This window comes from Agelaius tricolor, unplaced genomic scaffold, assembly GCF_023055355.1.
Source record: "Agelaius tricolor isolate 1412-34295 unplaced genomic scaffold, bAgeTri1.0.p SCAF_14, whole genome shotgun sequence".
NCBI classification, from domain to species: Eukaryota; Metazoa; Chordata; class Aves; order Passeriformes; family Icteridae; genus Agelaius; species Agelaius tricolor.
In genome coordinates, this window is record NW_027269274.1 from 13,296,584 (window position 1) to 13,321,158 (window position 24,575).

General features: G+C 38.3%; 2 protein-coding genes across 5 annotated transcripts in view; one reads left to right on the forward strand and one right to left on the reverse strand.

Moving 5' to 3' along the window:
- Positions 1–24,575, reverse strand: part of CACNA2D3 (calcium voltage-gated channel auxiliary subunit alpha2delta 3) — a 385,811-nt gene that overhangs the window by 45,740 nt on the left and 315,496 nt on the right. The gene's annotated exons all lie outside the window — the stretch shown is intronic.
- On the forward strand, positions 83–19,999 carry LRTM1 (leucine rich repeats and transmembrane domains 1). Its single transcript, XM_071439225.1, has 4 exons — positions 83–92; positions 15,322–15,617; positions 15,690–15,918; positions 19,145–19,999. Exons 1-4 carry the CDS (start codon positions 83–85, stop codon positions 19,579–19,581), a joined length of 972 nt encoding a protein of 323 aa, XP_071295326.1. The 3' UTR covers positions 19,582–19,999.

Here is a 24,575-nt window from a genome sequence, read left to right on the forward strand (position 1 = left end):
AGATGGTTGAGAAGGACAAAGTTAAATTCTTGGCTCAGTGATAATTATTGTTAAATAAGTAATTTCCTTGTGCATCGATTCCATGGCTGAAGGTAATATTTCACTCTCTCAGTGGGTTGCTTTCAGATGGAAGTACTGGGAAGTGCTCAAATGCTGCATGGCTCAGGGCTGCTTAGTATCAAGGCAAACATGAAGCAAAACAAATAACTACTGAGAATAGATCAGGATTGCTTGTGTTCCTTTCAATCTTCTTGGTTAAGCAAATAGACAGGCGGATAAGGAAATCCTTCCTTAGCAAATTACTTCTGTGCAAAGAATTAGAATCCTTCTTAGGTTCTAAGGAAAAAGAATAATTTCCTATTTAAAATACGAGAGGAAAATAGATTACATTTATTTCAGGCAAGAGAGGAGCTGAGTCTCCCTACAAACCTGACAAATGGATTCCAAATACATGATTATAGGAAAAAGTAGCAAAAGCTAAAGGGATTTCCATTCTCTGAAATACCTATACACTGTAACACTGTATATAAGCACTAGATCAGCAAGGTTACAAAAATATCTTGAGGTCTCCATTCCTTTTCCCACAGAATACAGTAGAGATTAAGAGTCTCTCTCATACATAAAAGATGCCTAAAATCTTAAGGGCATTTTGGCCTCCTATTTCCGATGGAATTATCTTAAATGAGGTTTAACTTGGCTTCAAAATAAGAAATGTTGGACACAGACTTGTAGCAGGATTATTTTTCAATCTGTATCACCTTTGTGTATTGAGCTTAGACTATTTAAAACTATCTTCTTTCTCTGTTATAGTATTAACTGATTATCATCTTTTAAAATATCTAATAACTACATGTGAAATATTCCAGAACACACTTAAATAGTTTTTAAAAAGTTGATTTCCCTTCTATTTACAATCTAAATCTGTTTCAGTTTAAAATCCATCCTCAGCATTTAGCTCAGGCAAAGAAGGAGAAACTGACTCTACAGCCTAATGCACAATCCTGAGAAATAAACACCATAACTATCAAGAACAGCCAATACAGATTAATGGAAGACTCCCACCTATCACTGAAGATGATAAAAAACCTTGAAGACATAGGTGTTTTATTTAGAATAGTTAAAAATAAAATCTAGATATTTTTCTCCCCTCAATTGCAGGAAGTCTTAGCTAACAAATTAGAGATATTCCAACAAGACCTCTCTATAACACAGTTATGTAGACATTGTTATAGACAATAATATAGTTATGTAATAAGTAACATAGTTATGCTTCACTATCACCCAACATAGCTGTACTCCCAGTGGCAGTCATTCCTTGCCATATGCAGGATATATTAAAATGTTAACAAGGACTTGTGAACTGGGCACTTCTCAGGCTGCTTCTGCTCCCAGGTTCATTTTTACTTGCACAGTAAAATGCAGTTTCACCTTTCCAAACTCCACACATGCTCAACTTCCCTCTCAGTGATCTCTCCCCTTTTATCTACACTTTCCTCTTCTCACCCCTACTCATTGTTTTCAGTTCCTCTCTTCAAAGAGAAGATCTTCAGAATTATATTATAACTTGAAAAATGTATTAATTTTATTACCTGGAATGACTGCCTCTGATGTAAACACCCCAAAACCAACAACAACAAAAACCAGCCTAACAGTTTAAGTCTGGCTATTTTTTAATATACAAAAACACAAGCTTATGCCTGAAAGCATCAGGCAATCTCAGTCCTGGGTGGTGACACCAGCCAGGTGTGAGCTCATAGTGAGCTGTTATGGGTAGCCTGTGATAAAAGAGCCAGATTGACCAAAAATGGGCTGAACTATTGAGCATTTTTACACCTTCTTCTGTTTTTCTTATGATAAAGCATGGTTCCTATCTCAGCAAAAATAAGGTATCTGTTATGCATTTGGATAAGATGTTATTATTTTTCAGAAACTCTCCTTTGCAATGTGTTGTTTTGTTGTGTGGTGGTTTTCTAATAGTTTATTATTTCACTCAGGGACAATTTCTAATGTTTTTACAACTTCCTTTGTTGTTTCTCAACATGGAACCTTCTGGTTTACTCCATGATATGTCTATTGCATATTTACTTAAGCACTCCAAAATTATTTAATACTTTACAAATATTTTATTATTAAATTATTTGAAATCCATGTAAATGTGCACCTACCTTTTCCATGTCTGTTTGAGCTATAGAGCCTGATATAATGTCAGGCACAAAATATCTCAAAGTGCAAACTATCACCTAGTTTTGGATTCTAAACAATAAGCTGTGAAAAAAATCTTGCATTATTTATGGTATCTTATCTTTATCTTTTTGTCATCAAGTAAGTGGAATGACTGAGAGTCATTTTTAAGTCCTATTTAATTATTGGGTTTTTTTTTATGTGAGACAGTTTTGACCACATAAGACTTAGCAACACAAAAACTACTTCCTTCATCAGAGCTATTGTGGTGCAGGATGTAAATGAGTGAATTCTCCTTGAATGAGAGAACTTCTGCCTCTTTACTCAGGAGCCTCAAGCCTGATGCTTTCTTCAGAAGGTTTTTAGAATTAGTGGTGGAAGATGATGTGTGCATGGAGACAACCAAGGCAGAGGAAGGCAGTAGGAAATGGTGCTTCCTGGAGGCCAAGCTGGAGCAGAAGGGGAGGAGATGCTGGGAAGCTGCTGGGAGGCCAAGCTGAAAGGGGAGCAGATTGATGATTGCTGCGAGGCTGAAGTTCATCCAAACTCAAAGCACCAGGGAAAGCTGAAGGGCTTGGTTTGCAGCCAAGCCCTGAGAAAGTGAACTGTGGAGGGCAGTCTGTGAACATCATCAAAAACCAGACTCCCTCTGACTCCCTGACACACATCTTCCTTCTGCAGGACTAATGAAGTAGCAGCAGGAGCAAGGAGGAAACTCAAAAAGGATATAAATTGAGTGTAAACATAAAAAAATATAGACACTGGTGGCTGGAAGTTCATTGCCTTTTCAGGATTCTTCAGAGGGGATGTTGGAGGGAAAGAGGTTATCTGTAAATCAGCATTGAGACAATCATCCTGCATCCCAAACTTTACAGGAGAGCAGCTGATGTTCTGCCAACACTGTGACAAAGGCTCCCACAGAAATCTGCTCACTTCCCCCAGGATCAGCTTTGTGTACCAGGAGCAAAGCTCAAGGGACGTACTTGAGAATCCACCTGTAACTTTTTAAAAAAACCAAAACACCCTAAAACAAACCTGTCATAAGCCTGGAGGAAGGTAACCCCTGGGCATGCAAATTTACACTTGCTGGACAGGGAGGTGCCTTGTTCCTGAGGAATGCAAGGAGTAAAGTGACAGCATAAAGGAGGGGCTTAGGTGGAAAAGGGTGAGGCAAGGCACAGCTCAGCCCTGTCTGATATCTGGAGCATCCTCCCTGTGACTTTTAGAAAGTACCTGACACCTACTGACACCTGGCTCATTGCATTATCAAAAGAAAAGTAGAAAGGAAGCCCAAAAAAGAGAAAAAGAAAAAAAAAGAAAAGAAAACTGAGTAGTACTACTTTTAGCCTCAGGAAGTTTCAGCAGCCTGCAGAAACAAGGCAAGAATCATCACAGAGGAATCTCTGCTGGTGGCAGAGCTTTTATGAATTCCTATGAGCCTTCAACTTTCTTCCAGCATCTCCTAGCACAGCCACTGCTCTGACAAATAATTCTGAATTCCAACAGTATAGGAAGCATGTGAAGATTGAAATCTGACCACAGTAATGCTAAAATAATGAAGCAGTGAGAGTATTTTTATAACTCCCTAACCATTTTTTAGTTTTATAGGGTTTTCTTGCTATTTGAGTACTACCCATGACTGAAACGAAAAATAGGAACAGTATGGGTTTGTAAGCACTTTTACAAATCTTAAGGGAAGATCCAGGACTTGTCAAGTTCTCAGGAAAAGCTTTACTTCTCACAGCTGAGGTCCTAGCTCAGAGCAGCACAGCCAGGTTACCTTTCCATCTCAGCCAAAAGGCTGTAGTTTCAAGCTGGCAATTAAGGAACCCTAAGAGGCTCAAAGTCCAGACAAAGAGCCAGAAACTGGGATGTTTATCTGAATATCCTGTGACCAGATTCTCTTAGGATATGTTAGACTTTCTGCTTCCACTTGTGACTTGAACACAACACATTCAAACCTTGATCATGTTTTAATTGCAGGCTTGATTCTGGCTACCACCTCAACAGGTTAACAAAAAAAAAATTGTTTCTACATTTCTCAGCATTGTGAGAAGGCTGATCTCAGACATGGGCAAAGCTTCTATCATGGTTTCCAAAGTCATTTCCCCCTCCCAAACTGCAATCCTGCCATAGCAGAATGGGTACAAGCTGTCCTGCTGCCAGACACAGAATACTTTGGAGACATTGAAGATAAATATAATGGCATCCACAGCAAAGTGAACTCATGAGTTCTCTGTCCAGTCCCCCCTCCAGGGGGAGAGATCTGACCCAAGCCAACATTTCCTGCCTACAGAACACACTGAGCACCAACCACTCCCTGTCTGCTGCTGGCACCAGGGCATTTGTGTCCATACAAGGTCTATACAGAATCTCATTAGTCAAACCAGGCCTGGGACACTGAATGAGCAAACACTGACATTTTATCAAACCACATCATTTGGAAATAAGTCTTGGACCTCTTATTTACTGAGTCATGACAACAAGAATAGTGATAATCTCTACAAACTGTTTGTGCTATCCTGTGATTAGCAAATTACTTTGAATTGCTGAAAATATGAGTCATTTTACTTGAAGTCAAATAATACATCAGAAGGACCCCATAATGAATAAAAATCTCCAGCCTTTCAACACCATATCTACTGGATGATTCAGAAATCAAATGTTTACTGTAATGCTCCAGAATAGTTCTCATGCTTTTATTTTCCCAAGATCACTACTTTAACCATGTTTTTGCTGTTTAACCACATGGTGATAATCTACAGGTTTAGAAAAGGACAAAAAAATTTCTGTGTCCAAAAGATTAAATGCACATATCTTTATGTGTTTGAAATTGAGTAGTACCATGGTATTCTGCAGTTGCAAGTTCAAAAATAACAGTGGTGGATTTGCAACCTGATTTAGTTTGTGTCTTTTACTGAACAATTAAAAAAAAAACAGTAACAGCAAAAGACAGATTTTAAACTTTTCCATGAAGAGTATTTGCAAAAGCAGATTTGCGTGCCCGCTTTTTTCGTTTTTGGATCAAAAATGTATTTTTATTAAATATATGTGTAGAAGAGAACACAGTTGCATCTTGGTTCAGCAAAAGAGGAGTTAGCATTAGAGCTATAAACTGGCATTCTTGGAATCTCCTGAACTGGAGGTTTAAACCACATCAGGAATAGAAAGCAATCTCAGACTAACAACACTGAGATTTCCCAGTATACTGAAATATAAATTTTCTTCTCTTTCGTATTCTCCTACTTTTTATGTCTTAAATAAAAAGAAACACCATCTTTCAAGATGTGTTCAGTAGATTACAAATACCTCACTTGAAAGTCAGTTTCTAAAACTATGGATTAACACTGGCTATAATCTGAACATTTTCAAATTTACTTAAATTTATTTCATAAGAACATTTTATTGCCACAATTTTGAAACATGGCCAAGAAGTGTTAACTATACCTCTCAGCAATAACGTGTATTGGGGAAATAAGTTTCCCCCAGTATTGGGGAAAATAATTTATCTTTTGCTTTATTTATTGTGTAGAAATTCATGCCCATGATCTGGAAAACAGCTAATGCCATCCAAGAGGCCAAGAAAACAGGGGTGGAATGATAGCTGTCTATTTACTTGTCTTACCAGATTTCAGGAAAAATAAGAAATCACCATTTTCAGAATTGCTACATAAGCCTGCCTAAGTGCCAGCAGAAATGGTTGCTTAGGGCTGATCTGGTGTATTAAGAGGTGTTTTCATATTGCTGAAAATTAGCCAACAGCTTATTTTCTTCATTAGAAAAAGATGAAATCACCTCTTTAAAGCCACAAAATAAAAAGAACAATATATTGACCAACTTATGACCAAATACAAAACTAATAAGTGTTTTTAATTGATACTTCAAGAAAAAACTCCAAAGAAATAAGGCTTTTAAAAATGTTGAGACTGATAAAATTAGAAGGCACTGACACACTTTTAAAGTTTTTTAATAAAATTTCAGCATTGCCCAAGACCTGTGTGCCAAGTCATGATCATAAGTGAACTTCTCTGGGTGAGTTATGGACTCCTGGAAATAGTGTAAGTGCTGACATGACTTTCACAATAAAAGTACAAATGGACCATACTTCACATAAACTGCTATCCAGATGCCTCAACAAGTAGTCTATTATAATTTATATACTGATGATTAGCAGGATTTAGCTGTCAATACAGTCTTAAGGCATATTTTAGAAGTATAAATTGTGAGTTTTGAGGGAAATCAATATAATGGGCACCAAATGTAATCCTCCTTAATGTAATAGCTTTGAAATAAATCAGGAAGGTTTCTGAAAGGGAGATATCTGATTATACATTAAACTAAGGATTTATCATACAAAATAGCTTATCTTGTTAATAAGTAGCCTGATGGGTGCAAATTCAGCTGGGGCTTCTGCCTGGAAGGTGTTGAGCACTGCTGAGGGCTCACTGGGGTCTGTGGGGGTTGTGGGATGCCCAGCTCAGGATGAGAACGTGAAGCCCCTTCCAGAATGGAGAACACAAAACCCTGAAAGCTCTGCTCAAAGGAAGGACTCTTGGCAGGACTTGCCAGAGATTGTGCTGTTCTACAGAGGCATTTATGTTTCATAGCTACACTTTTGGGGGCTGTTCTTTTTTTTTGTTCTTTTTTTTTCCTTTTAATTTAAATGTCTATTGTTTAACTCCTGAATACATTTCCTCCCAGGGTATCTGAAATCTGTACTCATTGTCCCAGTGTTTCTCTCCCACATTACACTTTTAGAATCAAGTTCCATGACTTTTAAGAGTTATGTTTACGTCAGAGGGATCAAGAGGTTTAAATTTCAGTACCTATTAAATGAATTTAATTATCCAACCAGTTCCATTTGGATACACTGTTACTGTTCTTCACTAATCTATAACAGATTTTCCAGTATTGTAATTCTCATTAATAAAATGCCCTCTGAAAGAGTATTTTCTTTTTATTTTTTTAAACAAAAGTCTTCTCAGTACACTATTTTACTATTATTTTACAAATTCTAAACAGAAGCATCATTACCCTGTATACTAGCTAAGTTTCCCAGGGATTTATGCTGTCTGAAAACAGCAGAACTAACTAAACTTGACTCATGAGAAGTCTATCCATACACCTCACTTACCCTGTTACTTCATTTAAAACATTCTGTGGAGAAAAAAGCGTATTTTAAAAACATCCTTGGTGTTTAAAACCTGCTGACAGACTAAAAAGAAGAGGGTGAGGAAAGGATAACAGCGTGCTATGGGATCTCTATGATGTTTTCAGAGCTCTGTTGGTGCCTGCAGCTGCAGCAGTTCAAGCAGCAGGGATGGCAGAAGTGCAGAGAGAAGAAGGAAACTGGAACAGCAGCAAACTGCACTGCCTTGGAACATTTATCTGCTGTTGAAATGGGGAGCAGTGGCAGCAGGTAAAGGCATCTGCCTCATTCTGTTCACTGGAGCCATTTGGGAAAATGCACAATATCCCTGCTGTGCTTGTGAGAGCAGCAAACAGGGACAGAGTGAGTGCCGCCCATGGATCCTGCCCAGAGCTCTGCTGGCCACAGCTGCTGCACACTGCAGAGGGACAGGCTGGGAACAGGGACCTTTCAAAGGAGCTGGTCCTTGACACTTCACCTGCTGCAAGGCAACTGAGATCCTTTCAGGAGTTACAGTTTCCTTTTCCCTTGCAGGGAAACATCATCCAGTGGAAATGTTCCATCCCAGCTTGAATCCAAAGCCACCGAGCTCATCAGTCCCAATCCAATGGAACTCTTACATTTCACTGCTGATTAAATGCTTATCAGCTGCATCATTCTCATGTCAGGTTATTTAGGACCTTGCTAAATTAATGAAAAACAAAAAAAGTCTCCTGTGGATATTTCCAAAGTGTTGCAAGAATTAGAGAGGTTTAACTATTTGACTTTTTACTGCAGCAAATATCATCCCCACTTCTGTAAGCTGCTGTGTTCAAGTGACTGCTAGGGCAAAAAGAGTCCTGTGAGCCCATAAACACAGGAGTTCCCAACATTAACAGTGAGTTTTACTGAACTACTACAATTTGCCTTAAAAGCACAAAAGGAATCAAGGAAGTATGAGTTCTCCTTTCTAGCACAATTGGTGAGCAGCAGCATAAGAAGCATTTACTGCACTTTAAAATATTTCTTCATACACTGTGAACATTTCAAAACCTTTTTACAGATGTTGTTCAAAAAATCCTTCCAATTCTTACAAAAGCTGCCCTAGTAAATCAACCACTCAGAATGCACAGGAGATTTATATCCTGGTCTTAAGTTTGAGTCCAGGGTGAGCCATGACCATGAACAGAAATTCTCATTAAATATAAAAAGGAAACAAAATCACTAAGCAAAAGCTTAGAAAACACTTTGATGAAGAATAAGCTATCTAGAAAAATAGCAAGTGACCTTGCTATTGTTTTAGAGAGGACAAAAAGCATCTAAAATGTCAAGATGAAACAAAAAGTACACCTGTACTTATTTTTGCATGTGTTTTTTTCTTGCCAGTTTTATTTCTTTCATTTCTCTTAGCTTGATGTCAAGCAATATTATTTTCTATTTGCAGTAATGGCACAGTGAGTTCATTAATTTACTTTTACTGGAGATACATTCTATCTATGGATGCTCAGCATGTATAACAGGTGGTTGACATTAGTCAGGAAATGATTGAAAATTGAATCTGCACCCCCTGTTGCTATTTGTAATGGAACAAATACTCTGCTGACACTTAATCTGCCCCTTGCTGCAACTTCATCTAACTTGCAATTAAGGTAAAGAGGCCCAGCATCTTTATTCCCTGTGCTTCTCCTCATTCTGAAGGCCTTGCATCCATCCTGGTCATTTTTCTACCAAAGCACACTTAAAGTCTGGTGTTTCAGCATTTTTCAGCTAAACCCTTCTCACCTTCATATATTTCTTCTCATTTAGCTATGGGAAAAGACTACAAGCCATATTAATTTCTAAGAGCATGATATTAGAGTTATAATACCATAACAAACCAATGACTGCACTACCCAGTGGATTGAAAAGGGAAGGGGAAGGGGAAGGGGAAAGGGGAAAGGGGAAAGGGGAAAAACTGCAAAGGACTGACCCAAACAGTTGTTCACAGATTATGAATAGAGCTGGTGACAAAGACCTGGATATGAATATTGAGAGATTTTTTCCTGTCCAGGTCAGAAGTGCAATGTGAGGAAAAGCAGAGTTCAGACCTACACAGAGAAGGTGCTCAGCCTGGCAGTCCTGGTGCCCAGGACACAGCAGCTCCCTGCCCCTGCCAGGCTGCCCAGCCACCCCATCCCAGCTGCATCTCAAACTCTGGCCTCTCCTAGAGGTGTCAGAGGAAGGTGTAAAAATTCCCATAAATAATAATTATGGAAAAAAACTGCCCACAGGGAAAGGTTTTTCTCCATAAGTTGTGTCATTAGTGGTTGATTAAAGCCCTCAAGAGTGAAAGTTTATATCCCTTCTAAATTATTTTTTTTTTCCCATGAGGTAACTATGGCTCAAGATTATATATGAATCCTACTAATCTTCTGGCCCAAGGATAACTTTCAACAATGCATTTCATAGATTAATTACTCACTGTATAAACAAGTACCAGATGTATCAAAGTAAGGTAAAACAAGCCACTGGAAAGGAAAAACTGGGCTCTTCCCCAGTACAAAATCACAACTATCTGCCTGGTTTCTTGTTTCTAGAGCTGCACAACACTTCTTGCCACCTGAAAGGGACACTATCAAATAACACCAAACTCACAGCATTTCAGACACAAAGAAATCATGGTGTCTCCTTATGCTGCGTCATAACCAGCATTTGACATTGTTAAAATCTAGCTGATATTCCTCCCCCTTATGCTGAAGAACAAAGGATGTCTGAAGAAATCCAAAACCCTACCTCTCTGGAAAATATGGCCTGATTTTTAAGGTATAAATCTTCCTTGAGCCAAATTCAGTTTTGTATCCATTGGCTTATACTTCTGTTGTGAAAAGCAAGTAGAAATGGGATCCAGGGCCTTCCTCTAAGTTTTGTCAACTTTTGAAAACCTAGTACTTTGCCAGGAAATATTTGAGAGAGTCCTGAGCTCTCAGAGTACAAGGAATGCCCTTGTAGAATAAAAAGCATGAGGAACTGCCAGGTTTCTTTTGCCCTGTCACCTTTGCATGTTGTTCTGACTCATGGGAAAGGGCACAACCTCTCTCCGTCATGTACTACTGTATTTTTTCAAGTGCCAGTCAAAGGGGAAGAATTTTAACAATAAAGGTATGGGCTGTTTCACCAACAAATACAATTTTTTTCTTTGTCCTGAACCAAAACGAAGAGGGGTTTGCATTTACCCAAAGTTTCATTTAGGGTCATGAGCAAGAGCTTAGCTGTTTTACCAGTCTGAGACACACATTAGTAAAGAGAAAGCACATGCCATTTCCCTGAAAGTATCTCAGTTTTAATTCCTTCCCACTCAAAAGCATAAGGAAAATAAATCTAATAAAGAGAATGTATAGGAATTGTCTGCTGTGGCCTTGGGAACATTTTTTAATATAATTGTGTCTGCCTGGACTCAATATACAATGCAATGGAATCCAAATCCTGTAACTTTTAAATATCTGAAATATTTAAATTGTTTCCTTTCTGCTAGAGTTTAATTACCGTAATGTTCTTCTGTAAAAGAGATGATTCTTACACATAGGGCTCCTTTAAAGCAGATGGCAGTAATTGCTGCAACAAAGAGTTTGCTGGCAAAGCAGAGACAGAGCTGCCCCCTCAGCCAGCAGGATCAGATATTGGCTCACGGGGCTCGCTTGCCCTCTGCAATGGGAAACATACCTTGCTACAACAAGGCACAGGCTAATTTAAGAGGCTGCAATAACACTTGCTGTACCACATCAGACAACTGAAAAGAATCCTGCTGGTGGTTCAAAAGGCCAGAAGTAAGAGTAGGTTTCATGGTTGTCCTGTTTCTGGCAAATCTCTACCTGTGACACAACTATAATTTTCACCACATCAGACTTCTCTGTCACAACCAAAGTTTCATTCCTAATAAATGGGAATAGGACATGGATTATAGGTTGGGGAAACTTCTGTTTACAAAATATGTTCATTCAGAGTTCTCAATATAAGGAAAAAATAGCCACATCTACATGAAAAGCAAATTGACAGATTTAATCATATGTTTCCAAATCTGAACCCAGCAAGAAGATTTTTTTAAAAAGTAGTAACTTCTTATACCGTGATTCCAAGTAAATAAAACAACCTCTGCATTATTGCTGGAACTGAACCTCCCACAGGGCTTAACTTTCTGTGACCTTGTCCTGTGAACATCTCTGTAATATGGTGCGTACTAAAAATAATACAATTATAGTTGCAAAGACTTACCTAAAATAGGAAAGCAGTTAAGAGACATTCCTTAAGCCCACTGTTACATGAAATGAACTGCAGTGGGAACTTCTATACCCATCTGGTCAGCAAATATTAGTTAAGATGGAAAAATAACTTAAAAAAGAAACCCTTAGAATTCATAAGCTAAATAAAATTATAGATACCAAAGAGAATTTAAGAGCACCTTATCACACAAAAACCAATAATGTAATAGCTATTACCTCCTGCAACATTAATCAAAAGTCATGAAAAGAGCTGCCACTGATACAAGGGATGAGTTAATGCAAGGAGAGTGGGATGTCATCTCAAGAAAAAGTACCTGACCTAACTTTATCCTTTGTAAGAGTATCCATAGCTAACATGGGTACAACTTCTGAGGAAGATGCTATTTTATAACAGACCTTTTTGCATTTAATTGTCCTTCACTAAAATGATTCATGGGTATTTTTTAAGACAGGTCTTAGAAATAGCAAATAAATGTATCATGCTACAAAAGTTAAAAAAGTTTTTTGCATTAACCTGGCATTAATCTAAAGTACAGTACACTTGATCTATAAGCTTCCCTCCCCTTTTTTGTGAAGTTGGGGTTAACCAGGATGACTGTGGTACAGGTTATCTATGTCTGTAGTGTTCCCCCACAGTAAATCCCAAGCTTCACCTCACATCAGGACAAGGTGCCATCCATCAAGAATGTCAAGGATAGCAAGGGCTGCTACTCACAGCAGGAATCCTGGGATCCCCAAGATGAACAATCATTATTTACTTTACAGAATGAGGATTTGCCTATGCTCTCCTTCACTGTTCCCATGTACCCACTGCTCCTTTTGGTATCTTGGCTGGTGTCAGAAACAACTGAGCAAGGCACAGCACACTGAAGGGCATAGCCCTGCCCCTGAGCCAGGGGGACACAGAGCTCAGCACAGGCTTTGGGAAACCAAAAGTACCCATGGAAAAGATGGGGTTACTCTCTTCATAGTGACAGAACAAGAGGGGAGGGACACAAGCTGCTCCAAGGAAAACTCTCACTGGATGCAAGAAAAAATTATTGATTCTGAGTTACACATTGGAAAAGCTTGCCTTGAAAAGTGATAGAATCTGTTGCTGGAAATATGGAAGTCTCAACTAGACAGGATCCTGGACAACTTCTGGTAAAGACCCTGATTTCAACACCAGTTTGGATCTTATGATCTGATTTTTTTTAGTACTCCTTCTTAGATAATTGCCTACATCATATAAATTTTGACCTGGAAAGTGAGCATTATGTGATCTTTTCAAAAGCACCTAAAAGCAGAATTTGTACCCAAGAAAGCTGGATTATAGGTCTGAAATGTTTTGATTGCACAGCTTCCCTCTCCATAGGACAGCTCATAGATGGAGGGATCATATGGCCTGGAAAGACTCAATTTTACATGAGATCTCTCATGCCTTTCAACACCTCTGAGTTCCATCACAGTCACAAGTCATTAATCCTTTCATTGGTGTAGATGGCACAGTAGGAGTTCTACTGAAGAAATAACAAAGAAACAAGCCAAGGCACCACACATAAAGTACAATTTTAGTATCATCTGCTACGTCTTTCCAATATCTTTGAAAATAAATTAACTTGTTCAATGTTCATGGTGACTATACCAGGATGTGTGCCATTTTTATGGAAGGAGCCACTGGTCCTGCATTCCCAAGCCATAAAATCCTGTCAGCACAACTAATGGATGTCAGATGAGTAAGCTTAAAAGAGCAAACAAGGGCACTGTCAAAACCATGTCATCAACCCACAGGACTATTTGTAGTGATATTATACACTCCACTGCCTCTAGTCACAGCCCAGGATAATGAGAATCCATGTTCAGATCTTGCGAAAATTGACACAGCCTGGCTAATAACCCACCAGAATTCAGAATCTATACTGGATATTAAAAAGGCAGCTTTATTTTTTGTGCTTTGCTTTTGATGGAGATTAAACAAACTGAAGAGGTGAGCTTATCAGGTCATTATTTGTACATTACAGCTGTTCAGTCAGAGCTGGACAGACACTGCTTGCATGGCTTGTTGTCTGATTAACAGGCAGAATAAGTCCCTGAGAACCATAAAGGGGGGAGAGGGGAGAATGTGATTAAGAAAAAAACCAAAGGCTGATAGAGTAATTGAGTAGAAATAGTTGCACTTCTAGACAAGTCACAGACACCACCTAAAACATCCTCAAGGAAGGAAACTGGATGAGCACGTTACAGATTTGAAGTGGGAATCAGAGCAGTGTCTGTCACTGTTCTTCATCAGAAACCTGGACTGAATCTTCCACCAGGGGAAGAACAAGCAGAGCAGAATGAAAGGTGAGATCCTGAAGCATTCAGATTAATAATGCAATTTTTCTGTTTGCAAAGCATTTCCTTGCCAAGCAAGAGTTTATTTTACCTCTACACTGGAAGGTGTGTTTCTGAAGCCATCTGTGGCAGAACAGTGTCATGAACTGAAAGTATTGTTTACCTTGCATGCAGGAATGCTGGATTCTGTCAAGTGAATTTTATGATGCAGAATTCAGTATTGCAGAAGATTGTGTATAATTTTAATATAAATATTTCATTTCTGAGAGAAAATTAATGAGTAATTTGTTCCTTAAACTGTAGTCTCAAAATACAACTTTCATTTATATATTTACCATATTTCTTACTATAATAATACTACATTATTTCATCAATATGGTATTCCCTGTTAGTAATTCAAATTTGATCTCTGTAAGTCAAGAAACAGCAATTAATTTATTTTTAAAAGGTTTCAAGTAGCAACTAACCAAAATGTTTTCATTTTGAAACAGTAAATAGTAAAAATTATTTGAAGCATCTCAAAAACAATGTTAGAAAAGGATTCATCATTCTAACTTTCTTTAGTCAAAGAAAATCTAATTATTCTATACTGAGTTTTTTTAATGTTTTATTAAATACATCCAAGCATAGCTTTAAGTACCCTGTTTTCAAAGTTAAGATCATTAGCAAGACATAAAAGGGAATTTATTTGTTTTTTCAGTTAAAAACCTCCTGAATATCAGGGAGTAGCAGATAATTATAAATATGAATATTGCTAAGTAGTCCTCTTAACTAATTTATATTTTCAGAAGCTTATTGACAAATATCTGGTGACAGTGTAGAAACCTGTATCTATGGGAAGTACAGGGGCATTCAGAGAAGGGAATTAAAGCAAAAAGGATAAATGGATATTTTAAAGGAGAAACTTACAGAATCTGAATTGCTGAAAAAGTACTGCTAATAGTTTTTATAGCTATGTCTTTGAAGCTTGTAATTCTTTTAATGGTACATTGACTCAATTCATCCAGGCAGTGATATTAGTAAAACCAATGAAAAATAGAAGTTTTGCTTATAATTCTTCTGACACAAGATGTCTTACAGTTGTTCCTAACACAGAAAGAGAGACATTTCAATTTAATAATTTTAGAAGAAACTGTCACATTCCCTTCAAACATCACTGCTCTGCTGATGGCAAATCCTCTTGAAAACCATTTGTACTTAAGAAGAAACCATGGGAAGTACTTTATTTTAAGATCATGGTAGCATTATCTTCATTCTGCATTATAGAAGTATTTCAACACTATGTGTAATTTACCTATGTATTGTAAAAGTAATGCACTCTGTGGTATCTACATTATTGTTTATTATGGGACTGTATACCTTCTGGCTGTGTTTATGGCCTGTGTATTGCCTAAAGACAAACATTTTAAACTAATTTTACATCCTCTTTCACTTGTGATACAGGTAACTGGCTTTTGATTTGGAGTGTCACCTTGTTGGCACACACAGCTCACAGCTGCCCTGAAAAATGCCTCTGCCACAGAGCCTCAAAGACTGCAGACTGCAAGAACAGAGGATTTACTGAAATTCCTGCCCGTTTACCTCCTGAAATTCAGATACTACAGTTGCAGAACAACCGTATCTGGAGAATCAACCAAAACGCATTCACTGCAACGCCCTTACTCAAAATCTTGGACTTGTCTAATAATTCTATCTCAAGTGTGGCACTTGGTGCTTTCCAAAAACTGAGGTATCTACAGGTTTTAAACCTAACCAGAAATTTGATTCACTACATAGAAAACAAGACTTTCAGTTTCCTCCCACACCTAAAGGAACTGGACTTGTCATCCAACAGCATTATTCGATTGCCTGAGACATTTGGAAACAGCACAGGGAATATAACATTGCTCTCTGTGAAGCATAACAAACTTCAGAAAATGGAAAGAATTCTGCTGGAGTCACTTCCAAACCTGAAAGTGGTTCTCTTCAAAGATAATCCCTGGCAATGCAATTGTAATATCTTTGGCATGAAACTGTGGCTGGAGAGTTTTCTATACAGAGGTAAGGAATTTTTCTCATTACATGGAGTGTACATGAGAACATTTGAGCACAATCTAACTGATCTTCAGTTCTATGGCTTAAAAATTTACCCCACACTGTAGGCCGCTTTCTCAAATAAACACACTTAGCTATATTCTCATGCATAGGTCAGAATGCAAATTAGAATCAGAGAGGGACTTTGTATTAGTATATGCCCAGAGAAAGAGCAAGGATGCACACACACCCACAGAGCAGGTGCAGGTGTGTTCTGTAGAGTGTCAATTCAGATATAGACATTTCTAAATATAAAACAAGTATACTTGTGCACATACACTTGTTTTAATTCTACCAATATATTTTTGCTGGAAACCAAACTACTGTTTTAAGGCTTTTTACCTGTTGCATGATGGCAAACATCAAGACAGATATCAGTACTGAGCAAACTTTAGAGAACCCAGGATTCTACTTTTTCTATCAATTTTGACTTAGTAGTTCTTTAATATTTTACAAATACCTAGTATGACTTCCTAATTTGTTGTCAACCAGAAGAGGAACTCAATTCATTGGCAATTTCCAGACAGAAATGTGCCATGGCATCACACAGGGAAAAGTGAAGTTTATAAATAGTAGTGGCAGTATTTTGGTCACACCTGCTTTTAAATAGATTCATGAGTTATGCTGTGAAAAAGATAACATGATTTAATTCTAAAGGAATTAAGTGTAAGAAGAAATTAATTTATTTCTCCCAGGAGGTATGTTCAGACTGAGAACTCAGAACAGCAGGACAATTTTCTTTTTTTCTAAATCAGCTTTGATGCTTGCATGTGACCAAAGCAGCGATTGCCTGTCTCTGTACCAGAGTGGTGTGGAGCTTGCTGCAGCACAGGAGCTGTGGAGGTGGCCCCTGTGGCCTGAGACTGAGGGACTGCCTTTTGCAGGGATCAGAGCTCTGCAGGCCAGCTGGAAACCCATCCTGGCCATGCAGGGACACAATTACTACTGCAGAGGTCTTCCAGTGAAGACATTTTTAGAAAAGACAAAAGGCAAATTTCTCTCAGCAATAAAATCTTCATATTTTGAATAGATAAAATATTACTTTATCACAGGGCTTTAGTCTATTATGCTGGAAATTCAGCAGGGATTGCCTTCTCTGTGCAGAAGAATGAAATTATCCAACATAAACGCATCAGATTATCTTAATTACTCTGCCAGCAGCATAAATATTATCATTTATTTCCAAAAACAATGTTGTCTAGAAATTCAGTGATGTCCTTCCACATCTTTCTGAACACTGTAGAGATTAATTAAATGAAGTGACATGGAACATACAAATTAATTTTAGCAACAAGCTTTAAGGGAAGCCCAAGTGTTATGTTCTCTTCTGTGTTTGTATTTCTCTAAAATTACTTGTCTGAATCACATGAAGAAAAATTAGTTACATTACACAATAATGTTTCCCACTACTTATATGACACACATGGGATGAAACTTCACAGGGGCTCTGCAGATATTTCTTGTCTGTCATAACAAAGCAATGTAAGTCCAGAATATTTGAGTATTTTTTAGCTAAATCCATCCTGGGCAATTGACATTTCATGAATACTCACAGGAAATTATAGAGAATGCTTCAGTTCAAGAGGAACACCAGGGTTCTGTGCCAAGCACACATATTCAGTTACTTAAAACCACAAAAGGATAAGAGTTGAAGGATTTGGAGGTTTATCTTCATCCATATTCAATCTAACACATTGAAGATGTCTGGAACCATGCTTCAGGTTTCACCATTAAAGACCAAGAGACCTGCTATGCTCAAATCTGTCCTGGAATATCAACATTATTTGTGGAGTAGTCTCCAGATTTCAGTTTGGCTCCATCTGTATTCACTACTTTCTCAAAGTCTTTTCAGGATGAAAATTTCTGTGCCTGGCTTTAGCTGAAAGGTGAATTATTTTGGCTAGAGAAGAGAAAGAAAATTCAGTTGATTTGATTAGCTAATTTTTAAAAAATATGTCAACATTGATTTTGGCCTTGTGGACTCCTTGACACACCACACCCCTAAAGCCCTGTGCCCTGACTGGGCTACGTTTGGTGTATTCTCTTCTACACAGTGAGGAACAAGCACATGATTTACCAGGACTGTGGATTCCTAATTCTCTCCCCATTGTACTAACAACCTCCTTGGGGAAGTTGGCTCTCAGCAATCATGAAATTTAGGATTTGAGCAGGGTAATAGATTGATTAAACTCCTTTATACTTGTGTATATTCTCTTACCACAAGCCTTGCTTCAAAACATCCCTCATGGGTACATACAACTTAATGAACTTTCTCTTTGCCCTGTTACAGTTAACACATGATGTCAGAACAATGGCAATTTCATGCAATATTTCAATCAAGTGGGAAATATTTTTTAAATACCTTGTTTTCCTTTAGCACCATAAAAATTAGCAGTGGTCAGAAGTTGAGCAAAATGAATTTGCAGTTAACAATACTTTGTTTATCTATGACAGCTCTTATTTTTCTACCACCACGGGTTTTTTTACACGTACATCCATAAAAATGCAGATAACCTAATTCCTGATGACCTGCTTCTTGAAAATGCTCTCTTATGTGAGTTTTGCAGCATAATAATCTCACCACTGACCTAATTGAACAAAACATACATACATCTTTAAAACATACATCAATCTTTAAAGCAGGAAGTTGAAACTGATGGTAAATTTACCTCATGTTTACATTAATTTTACATTAAAGTGATTCAGCAGCTGTGAAATGTAGCCGCATTTCTCTTCACAGAGAAAAGCAAGGCATAATTCTTCCCAAGAATATTTCTGGGATTCACGTGCTCTGAACCTCAGAGAAAGGAAAACCAATTCTTATCATTTGCTGTGCCTGTGTTTGTGCTGAAGTAGAATGCAATAGGGAGACGGTTTACCCAAAGTGATGGCATTTTGTTTCCTTGGTGTTTTGTTTTTCTATCAGGGCCAAATGTGTGTGTCGGGACTGTTGGCCGACAGTCACGAGATTCTGTGCAGTTGTGTGCAGAGCTGAGTGCTTGGCAGATTCAGTTTAGATGTACTGTAACATGTGCAATGTAATATAGAATAATATAGTACAATAAAGTAATTAATTAGCCATTTGATAAGATGGATTCATTATATAGAAATGAATTCCTCCTCATCTTGCGGGGAGGAGAGGGTCGTCCTGATTCCATAACCAAATACCGAGACCATTGTTTTGTTGTTTCAGGAGGAATCAGCGATGGCATTATCTGCTCAGCGCCAGGCGTTCGGAAGGGGAAGGACCTCCTGAAGGTTCCCTACGAGCTCTTTGGGGCCTGTGCTCTGAGGGCAGCCCCGGTGCCGCCGGCCAGCAGCCATCAGTGGCCCAGCTCGGAGCAGCGGGGCTGGCCCAAGCACGGCCCTCACGGCGAGCCGGGCGACGGCGGCCGCGGCGGCTGCGAGCCCAAGGCCCGGGCCAGGCCCGTCAGCCTGCGGCACGCCATCGCCACCGTGGTGATCACGGGCGTGGTGTGCGGCGTGGTGTGCCTGATGATGCTGGCAGCCGCCGTCTATGGCTGTGCCTACGCCGCCATCACGGCCCGGTACCACAAGGAGCAGCTGGGCCCCGTCAGGCAGCACGGGACGCCTGAGGAAAAGGAGCCATTCGAGAGCTCCATGGCTTGAGGTGCCTCTGTCAATGGCTTCTTGAAAATAAAGCTCTCACTGCAGTTGAAAAGCCTGGAATCTCAATAGCATTGTCTTAATACTAATTACTGGGGTTATATTCTATCTTTATTTTTTTTATACTTTTTAAAAATGCAAGTATATTATTGTTTGGAATATCCACTAAGACTTTATATAGAACAACAGAATGTGTTTACTTTGTGTGTATATATTCCAAAGCCACTATTTAGGGCTGAGTGTTTGAGATCATGAAACCTTGATACAGTGAGATTAAAGTATTTCACTATCCTTTACTAACTCTTGATGCAGTTATACCAAAACATGACCTAGGATACACATACAGTCAGTGGCTGACAGGAGTGATGTTCTGCAAAGAAAAACAGAAAATAGCCATCTATCTTAGTTCAATTAGTTACATTTGTACTACCTTAGAGAGTACAAATTACTATTCAATTCAAGATGTATACAACTGACAAGCAGTTTTCAAACCAGCTACTCTGTGCACAGCCACTGATAACATAAATGTGTTAAAACCATTTCCAAAAATGCATTTTCAACTTTCCAGTTTGCCCCAGAAAGCAGCAAATAAACATTATCCTCATTTCCTAACTTAGAAAATAGGAAGCACCTTGTTACCTATTACATATAATTTTTTAATTACTTAGTAGGGAAGAAAGAAGAGAGCTGAGAAAATGCTGAAGGAAGAAATGCCACAGTGCTTTGGATACAAGCCCCAAAAAGAGTACACAGAGCATACCTGAAGACACTGCCTGTTATCCTGCTGGCTTACAAGCTTGCTACAGACTTTTCTGAAGGCATTTATTCCCAAATCCTCACACAAGTGCTCCATTTTGCAAATGCCATGCTGCAGATGCAGCTCCCACCACAGTGCTGCCCTTCAGCAGGAGGATAATGTAGCTGCATGTTTACACGTCCTCCCTCTCAGAGGGAACATTCAGCTGGATTCACTCAAGGCTCCATCCTTGCTCTCTGCAGAGCTCTTTCGCCATCAGAGGAAATCAGAGCCAAAACTATTTGAATATCATAAGGTTAGAATTCCACAAATATTTTGTCAGTGCAGAGGTAGTTATTTTAATGGTTCTTTGAAATTATTTTAAGGCAATCAAGAGAGATCAGGAACTCCATTCACCTTTTCCAAGAATGGATAAAATACATTTTAGGCTATTTGTGACAGACATCTCATGCATCCCCTAACTGTCCTCAGTGACAGGGATAAAGAGCTGTCCAGGTAGCCAGTGCAGAAATCAGCATTTTTGTATAGTATGGAGGAAAAAGGCCATGGAACAATCTGCAATAAGGGCAAGGGGAAGTTGTGTCGTGGCATTTGGAGATCTGCCCTCTCCTTCCAACAGACAGATTCTGAGACCAAGCTGTGTAGCTGTCCCAGTAACAGCCTCGACTGAGTAATGGGCTCTGTGGCAGGAGTCATGTAACCCTTGCTCTTATCTACTTTGTAATAATTGCAACCTAAATATTAGAGCTCATTCCTACATCTGCGTTACTTTCATGTCTAGAGAAAATTAAGTATCTCAGTCTTAATCTAAATCTAGCAGATATTGAAAACAATCAATTACTGTCTGTCTTTTCTTTCCTTTTTTTTTTTAACTGCTAAGTACTTCATATCATTATTAGGCTGTGTTCATTCTTCTCTGTCCTGAACTAAATAAACCAAGCTGTTTCAAATTTTTCCTGCAAGACTACATTCTCCAAAATTTTTTCTCTTCCTGCATTCCCTGGAGCCTTTTCAGTTCTTTTACACTTTGTTTAAAATATGGTACCCTAGACTGGGAACATTGCTTCAGCTGAGACATCATCGGCACAACATTTTTAGAATATTTATATTTTTTACAATATCCTAATATGTAGAATATTTGTATTAAGACTCTTTAATCTGATCTCTTGATGTTTACTTTTTTTCTTGTAAATATTTGGTAAAGCTTAACAAATCATCTAATCTACTTTCAGAACTAAGTCATTTAAATATGTAAATCTACATTTTTTTACTCTTTCATCCATTTACTGCCACAGCATTTTGCAAAGCAAATCACAGTTTTTCAGATACAGAAGATGGAAATAAGACAGGATTGGATCTTATTGCCCATTGGCCCAAAAATGAGTTTGGGGCCATGCCAAATCACTGTTTTTCCACAGTGACAACCTAAAATGAGCACAGTTGTACTCAAAGTGTATATCCTGAGATGAAAGCTAATAAACTTCCAACTCCAGAGAGATTTCACCCTCAATGTTTCTAACAGGCTCAGACACAGCAGCACAGCTTCCATCACAAGTCATTTCACACTTCTGATATTTTCAAGCAAAAGAAAAGCAAGAATTGACTTGAAATTTCCTAGTCAGGAATAACCCAGAACATTTTCCTAGTCCTTAAAAAAACAGACCTAGCACCAAAAACCTTTCAGACTTTCCTCACTGTATCATCATTCATATATTTTAAAAAAAGAAGAAAAGGAAAAAAGAAAACGAGGGAGAGTCAATGAAAGGCACAACAACATTTAAAGGAACTCATTCTGAGTCACATTGAAGATGCTTTGGGGATTTTCATGCACACACAAGGCTGTAAATTGATAGGGAGTTCTGCCAGAAAGCAAAGAATTAAGTATTTCCATTAGTTCCCTCTGCTGTGGGAACAGAGCAAGCCAATCCATGCAAAATCTGATTCCATACTTTCTAAAATGCTGTTTCCCAAAGGAAAAACCAAAAAAACCACCTCCAAACAAAAACAAACAAACAGGAAAAAAATCACAGGGAATTTTTTCATTTAATGTTAATAAGCCTGTATATTATAGTTACCATGGTAAAAGCATTTGTAATTAAGAAATCCAGCAATTTCTAATGATAAGGTAATAGCAGAAAATAAACAGAGAGAAGTACTGATTCAGTTATTTAATAAAAGTAAAATATTTATTTTTCAGTAGAGGAAATAGAATTTTAATCTACTGATAAACAGAGATAGAAGCCACAATTTGTTGTTGATAAAAATTATTGACTACAACAAGTGGAAGACTGAATATAGAGAATCCTCACACAGAACTGCCCTTAATTTATAAAGCTTAGCAATGGACATCTGCCACTGAAATTATTTGTCTGCACAGATTTATTTTTCAGATAAAGGATCCTGAGAAAGCTTTGTTGTCCTTCCAGCAATCTCATGAGAGTATTATAGTAAGCACAGTATTTTTTTCTAATCTCTGTGAAAAACACTTTTCCCCAAAGTCAACAAAATATCAGGACATGCTACTCTGCAAGGCATTTGCAAAGGCAGGGAAAACACACATATTGTTGCATTCCTGCCTTTCATATAAAGGCTTATTACATTGCTTTGTTTACAGAAAAATGTTCTAAAATTTCATTTTAGAACAAAAATTGAAGACTATAATACATCCATGTTCTTTACAGAAAATGACTAATAGCATCTATATTGAAAGACACAAAGTTTAAACTGAGACATAATTGCTTGCCATATTTGTCTTTCCATTGAGAGCTTGCAAAAAGTCAATCAAAATTCAGCTTCATTATTCTCTAGTAATACAATGGCCAAACAAAACCTGGATCTCTCTTCTTGAATATCAAAGTAGCACATTTAGTGACACTGCACATAGCTTATCTCTGATTAACAATTAACAGGAAAATGACAACCATTACAATAATCTAATTTTTCTCCTTGTCCAGGAGACAAGGACACACAGGCTTTGGTCAAGCATCCAAGAGGGATGCCTACTTTTACAACTTGGATCTTTTCATTTGGTCAAAAGTGGCATTAGCAACCACAACCTTCAGAGTTTTGGTACATCCTGAGTTTGTCTAACCTGAAATGTGGCTGCATGTTCCCCAGATCATGGGGAAAACGGGCAGCAACAGCAGCCACAGTAAACCACAGCAAGGGAGAAGGTGGAGGAATCAGAAGCCCACAATAAACAAACCAAAAATACAAACTTGACACCTCTCCTCTCTCAGTGGAAGCTGTGGTTTTGCTCTCTCATACTGATTGCAAAGGGATCCCTTCACGTTTAAGGTCTATGGACACTACGTGCTCAACTCTTCTGCAAAGGCTGTCATCCTCATTTCAAGGTAAAAACATGAGAAAAAACATTGTTAATGTTTGGAAATACAGTCCACTGAAGGGAAGATAAATTAATCAGTTCTCAATACATAAAATTATAGCAATGTATTCATATTTATGATTGCAGCATTATTTGAAGTTATTATCCAAAGGATCCAACAGCTCATCTGCTGCCCTTGTTCTGCTTGATCTGCAATCAGGGATTTATTTTGCTGGCAGCAGAAAATGACCCTAGAACCTGATTGCTGTTAGATCACAAGGATCTTCCTCCTCCACAAATTATGTAGAACTGAAACCCAACTGACCAACCAACAAACCCCAACAGCAAAGCAGAAGTGCAGAAGCAAAGAGCAGATGCTCTCTGCCATTCACTGGGATACATCTGTTGAAGTCCTGCATTCTCTAAGAAGCAGTGCTGAGAAAAGCCCAAGAATTAGATAAATACAGGTTAAATTCTCCAGTTAACACCAGCAGAGAACTGCCTCAAAAAAGCAGAAGCACTATTAAACCATTCCACACACCGATTCTGTGTGGGAAAACGAACTGAGAACAAATGCAAATGAATGCAAATGTCTGAAATGTGAAATGTTACTAACTTCAGCTCCCCTGTTCAGCCCACAGAAAGGGACAGGGCTTCACCACGTGCTCTAAAGCATCCAGTGGAGGAGTTTACCTCTCTCCACACTCCTCCTCCAAACCATCTTCCCCAAGCAATTCATCCCAACATGTGAGTTGCTTAATGTTAGGCTGTACAAATACTCGTCTCAGTTTTCCTAAAGCTGGAAACATTAGTCTGTATACCAATATTAGATTTATGGATACAAAAACAATATTCAAAATGAACAAGAAACTCTGGAAAAACACGAAGTCGTGGTTTTCACCAAAACACGAAAAA

Coding starts and splice junctions, on each gene's coding strand:
- LRTM1 (XM_071439225.1), top strand. Junction 15,618..15,689: donor AAAAACTGAGGTATCTACAG/GTTTTAAACCTA, acceptor CCACACCTAAAG/GAACTGGACTTGTCATCCAA. Junction 15,919..19,144: donor GGAGAGTTTTCTATACAGAG/GTAAGGAATTTT, acceptor TTGTTGTTTCAG/GAGGAATCAGCGATGGCATT.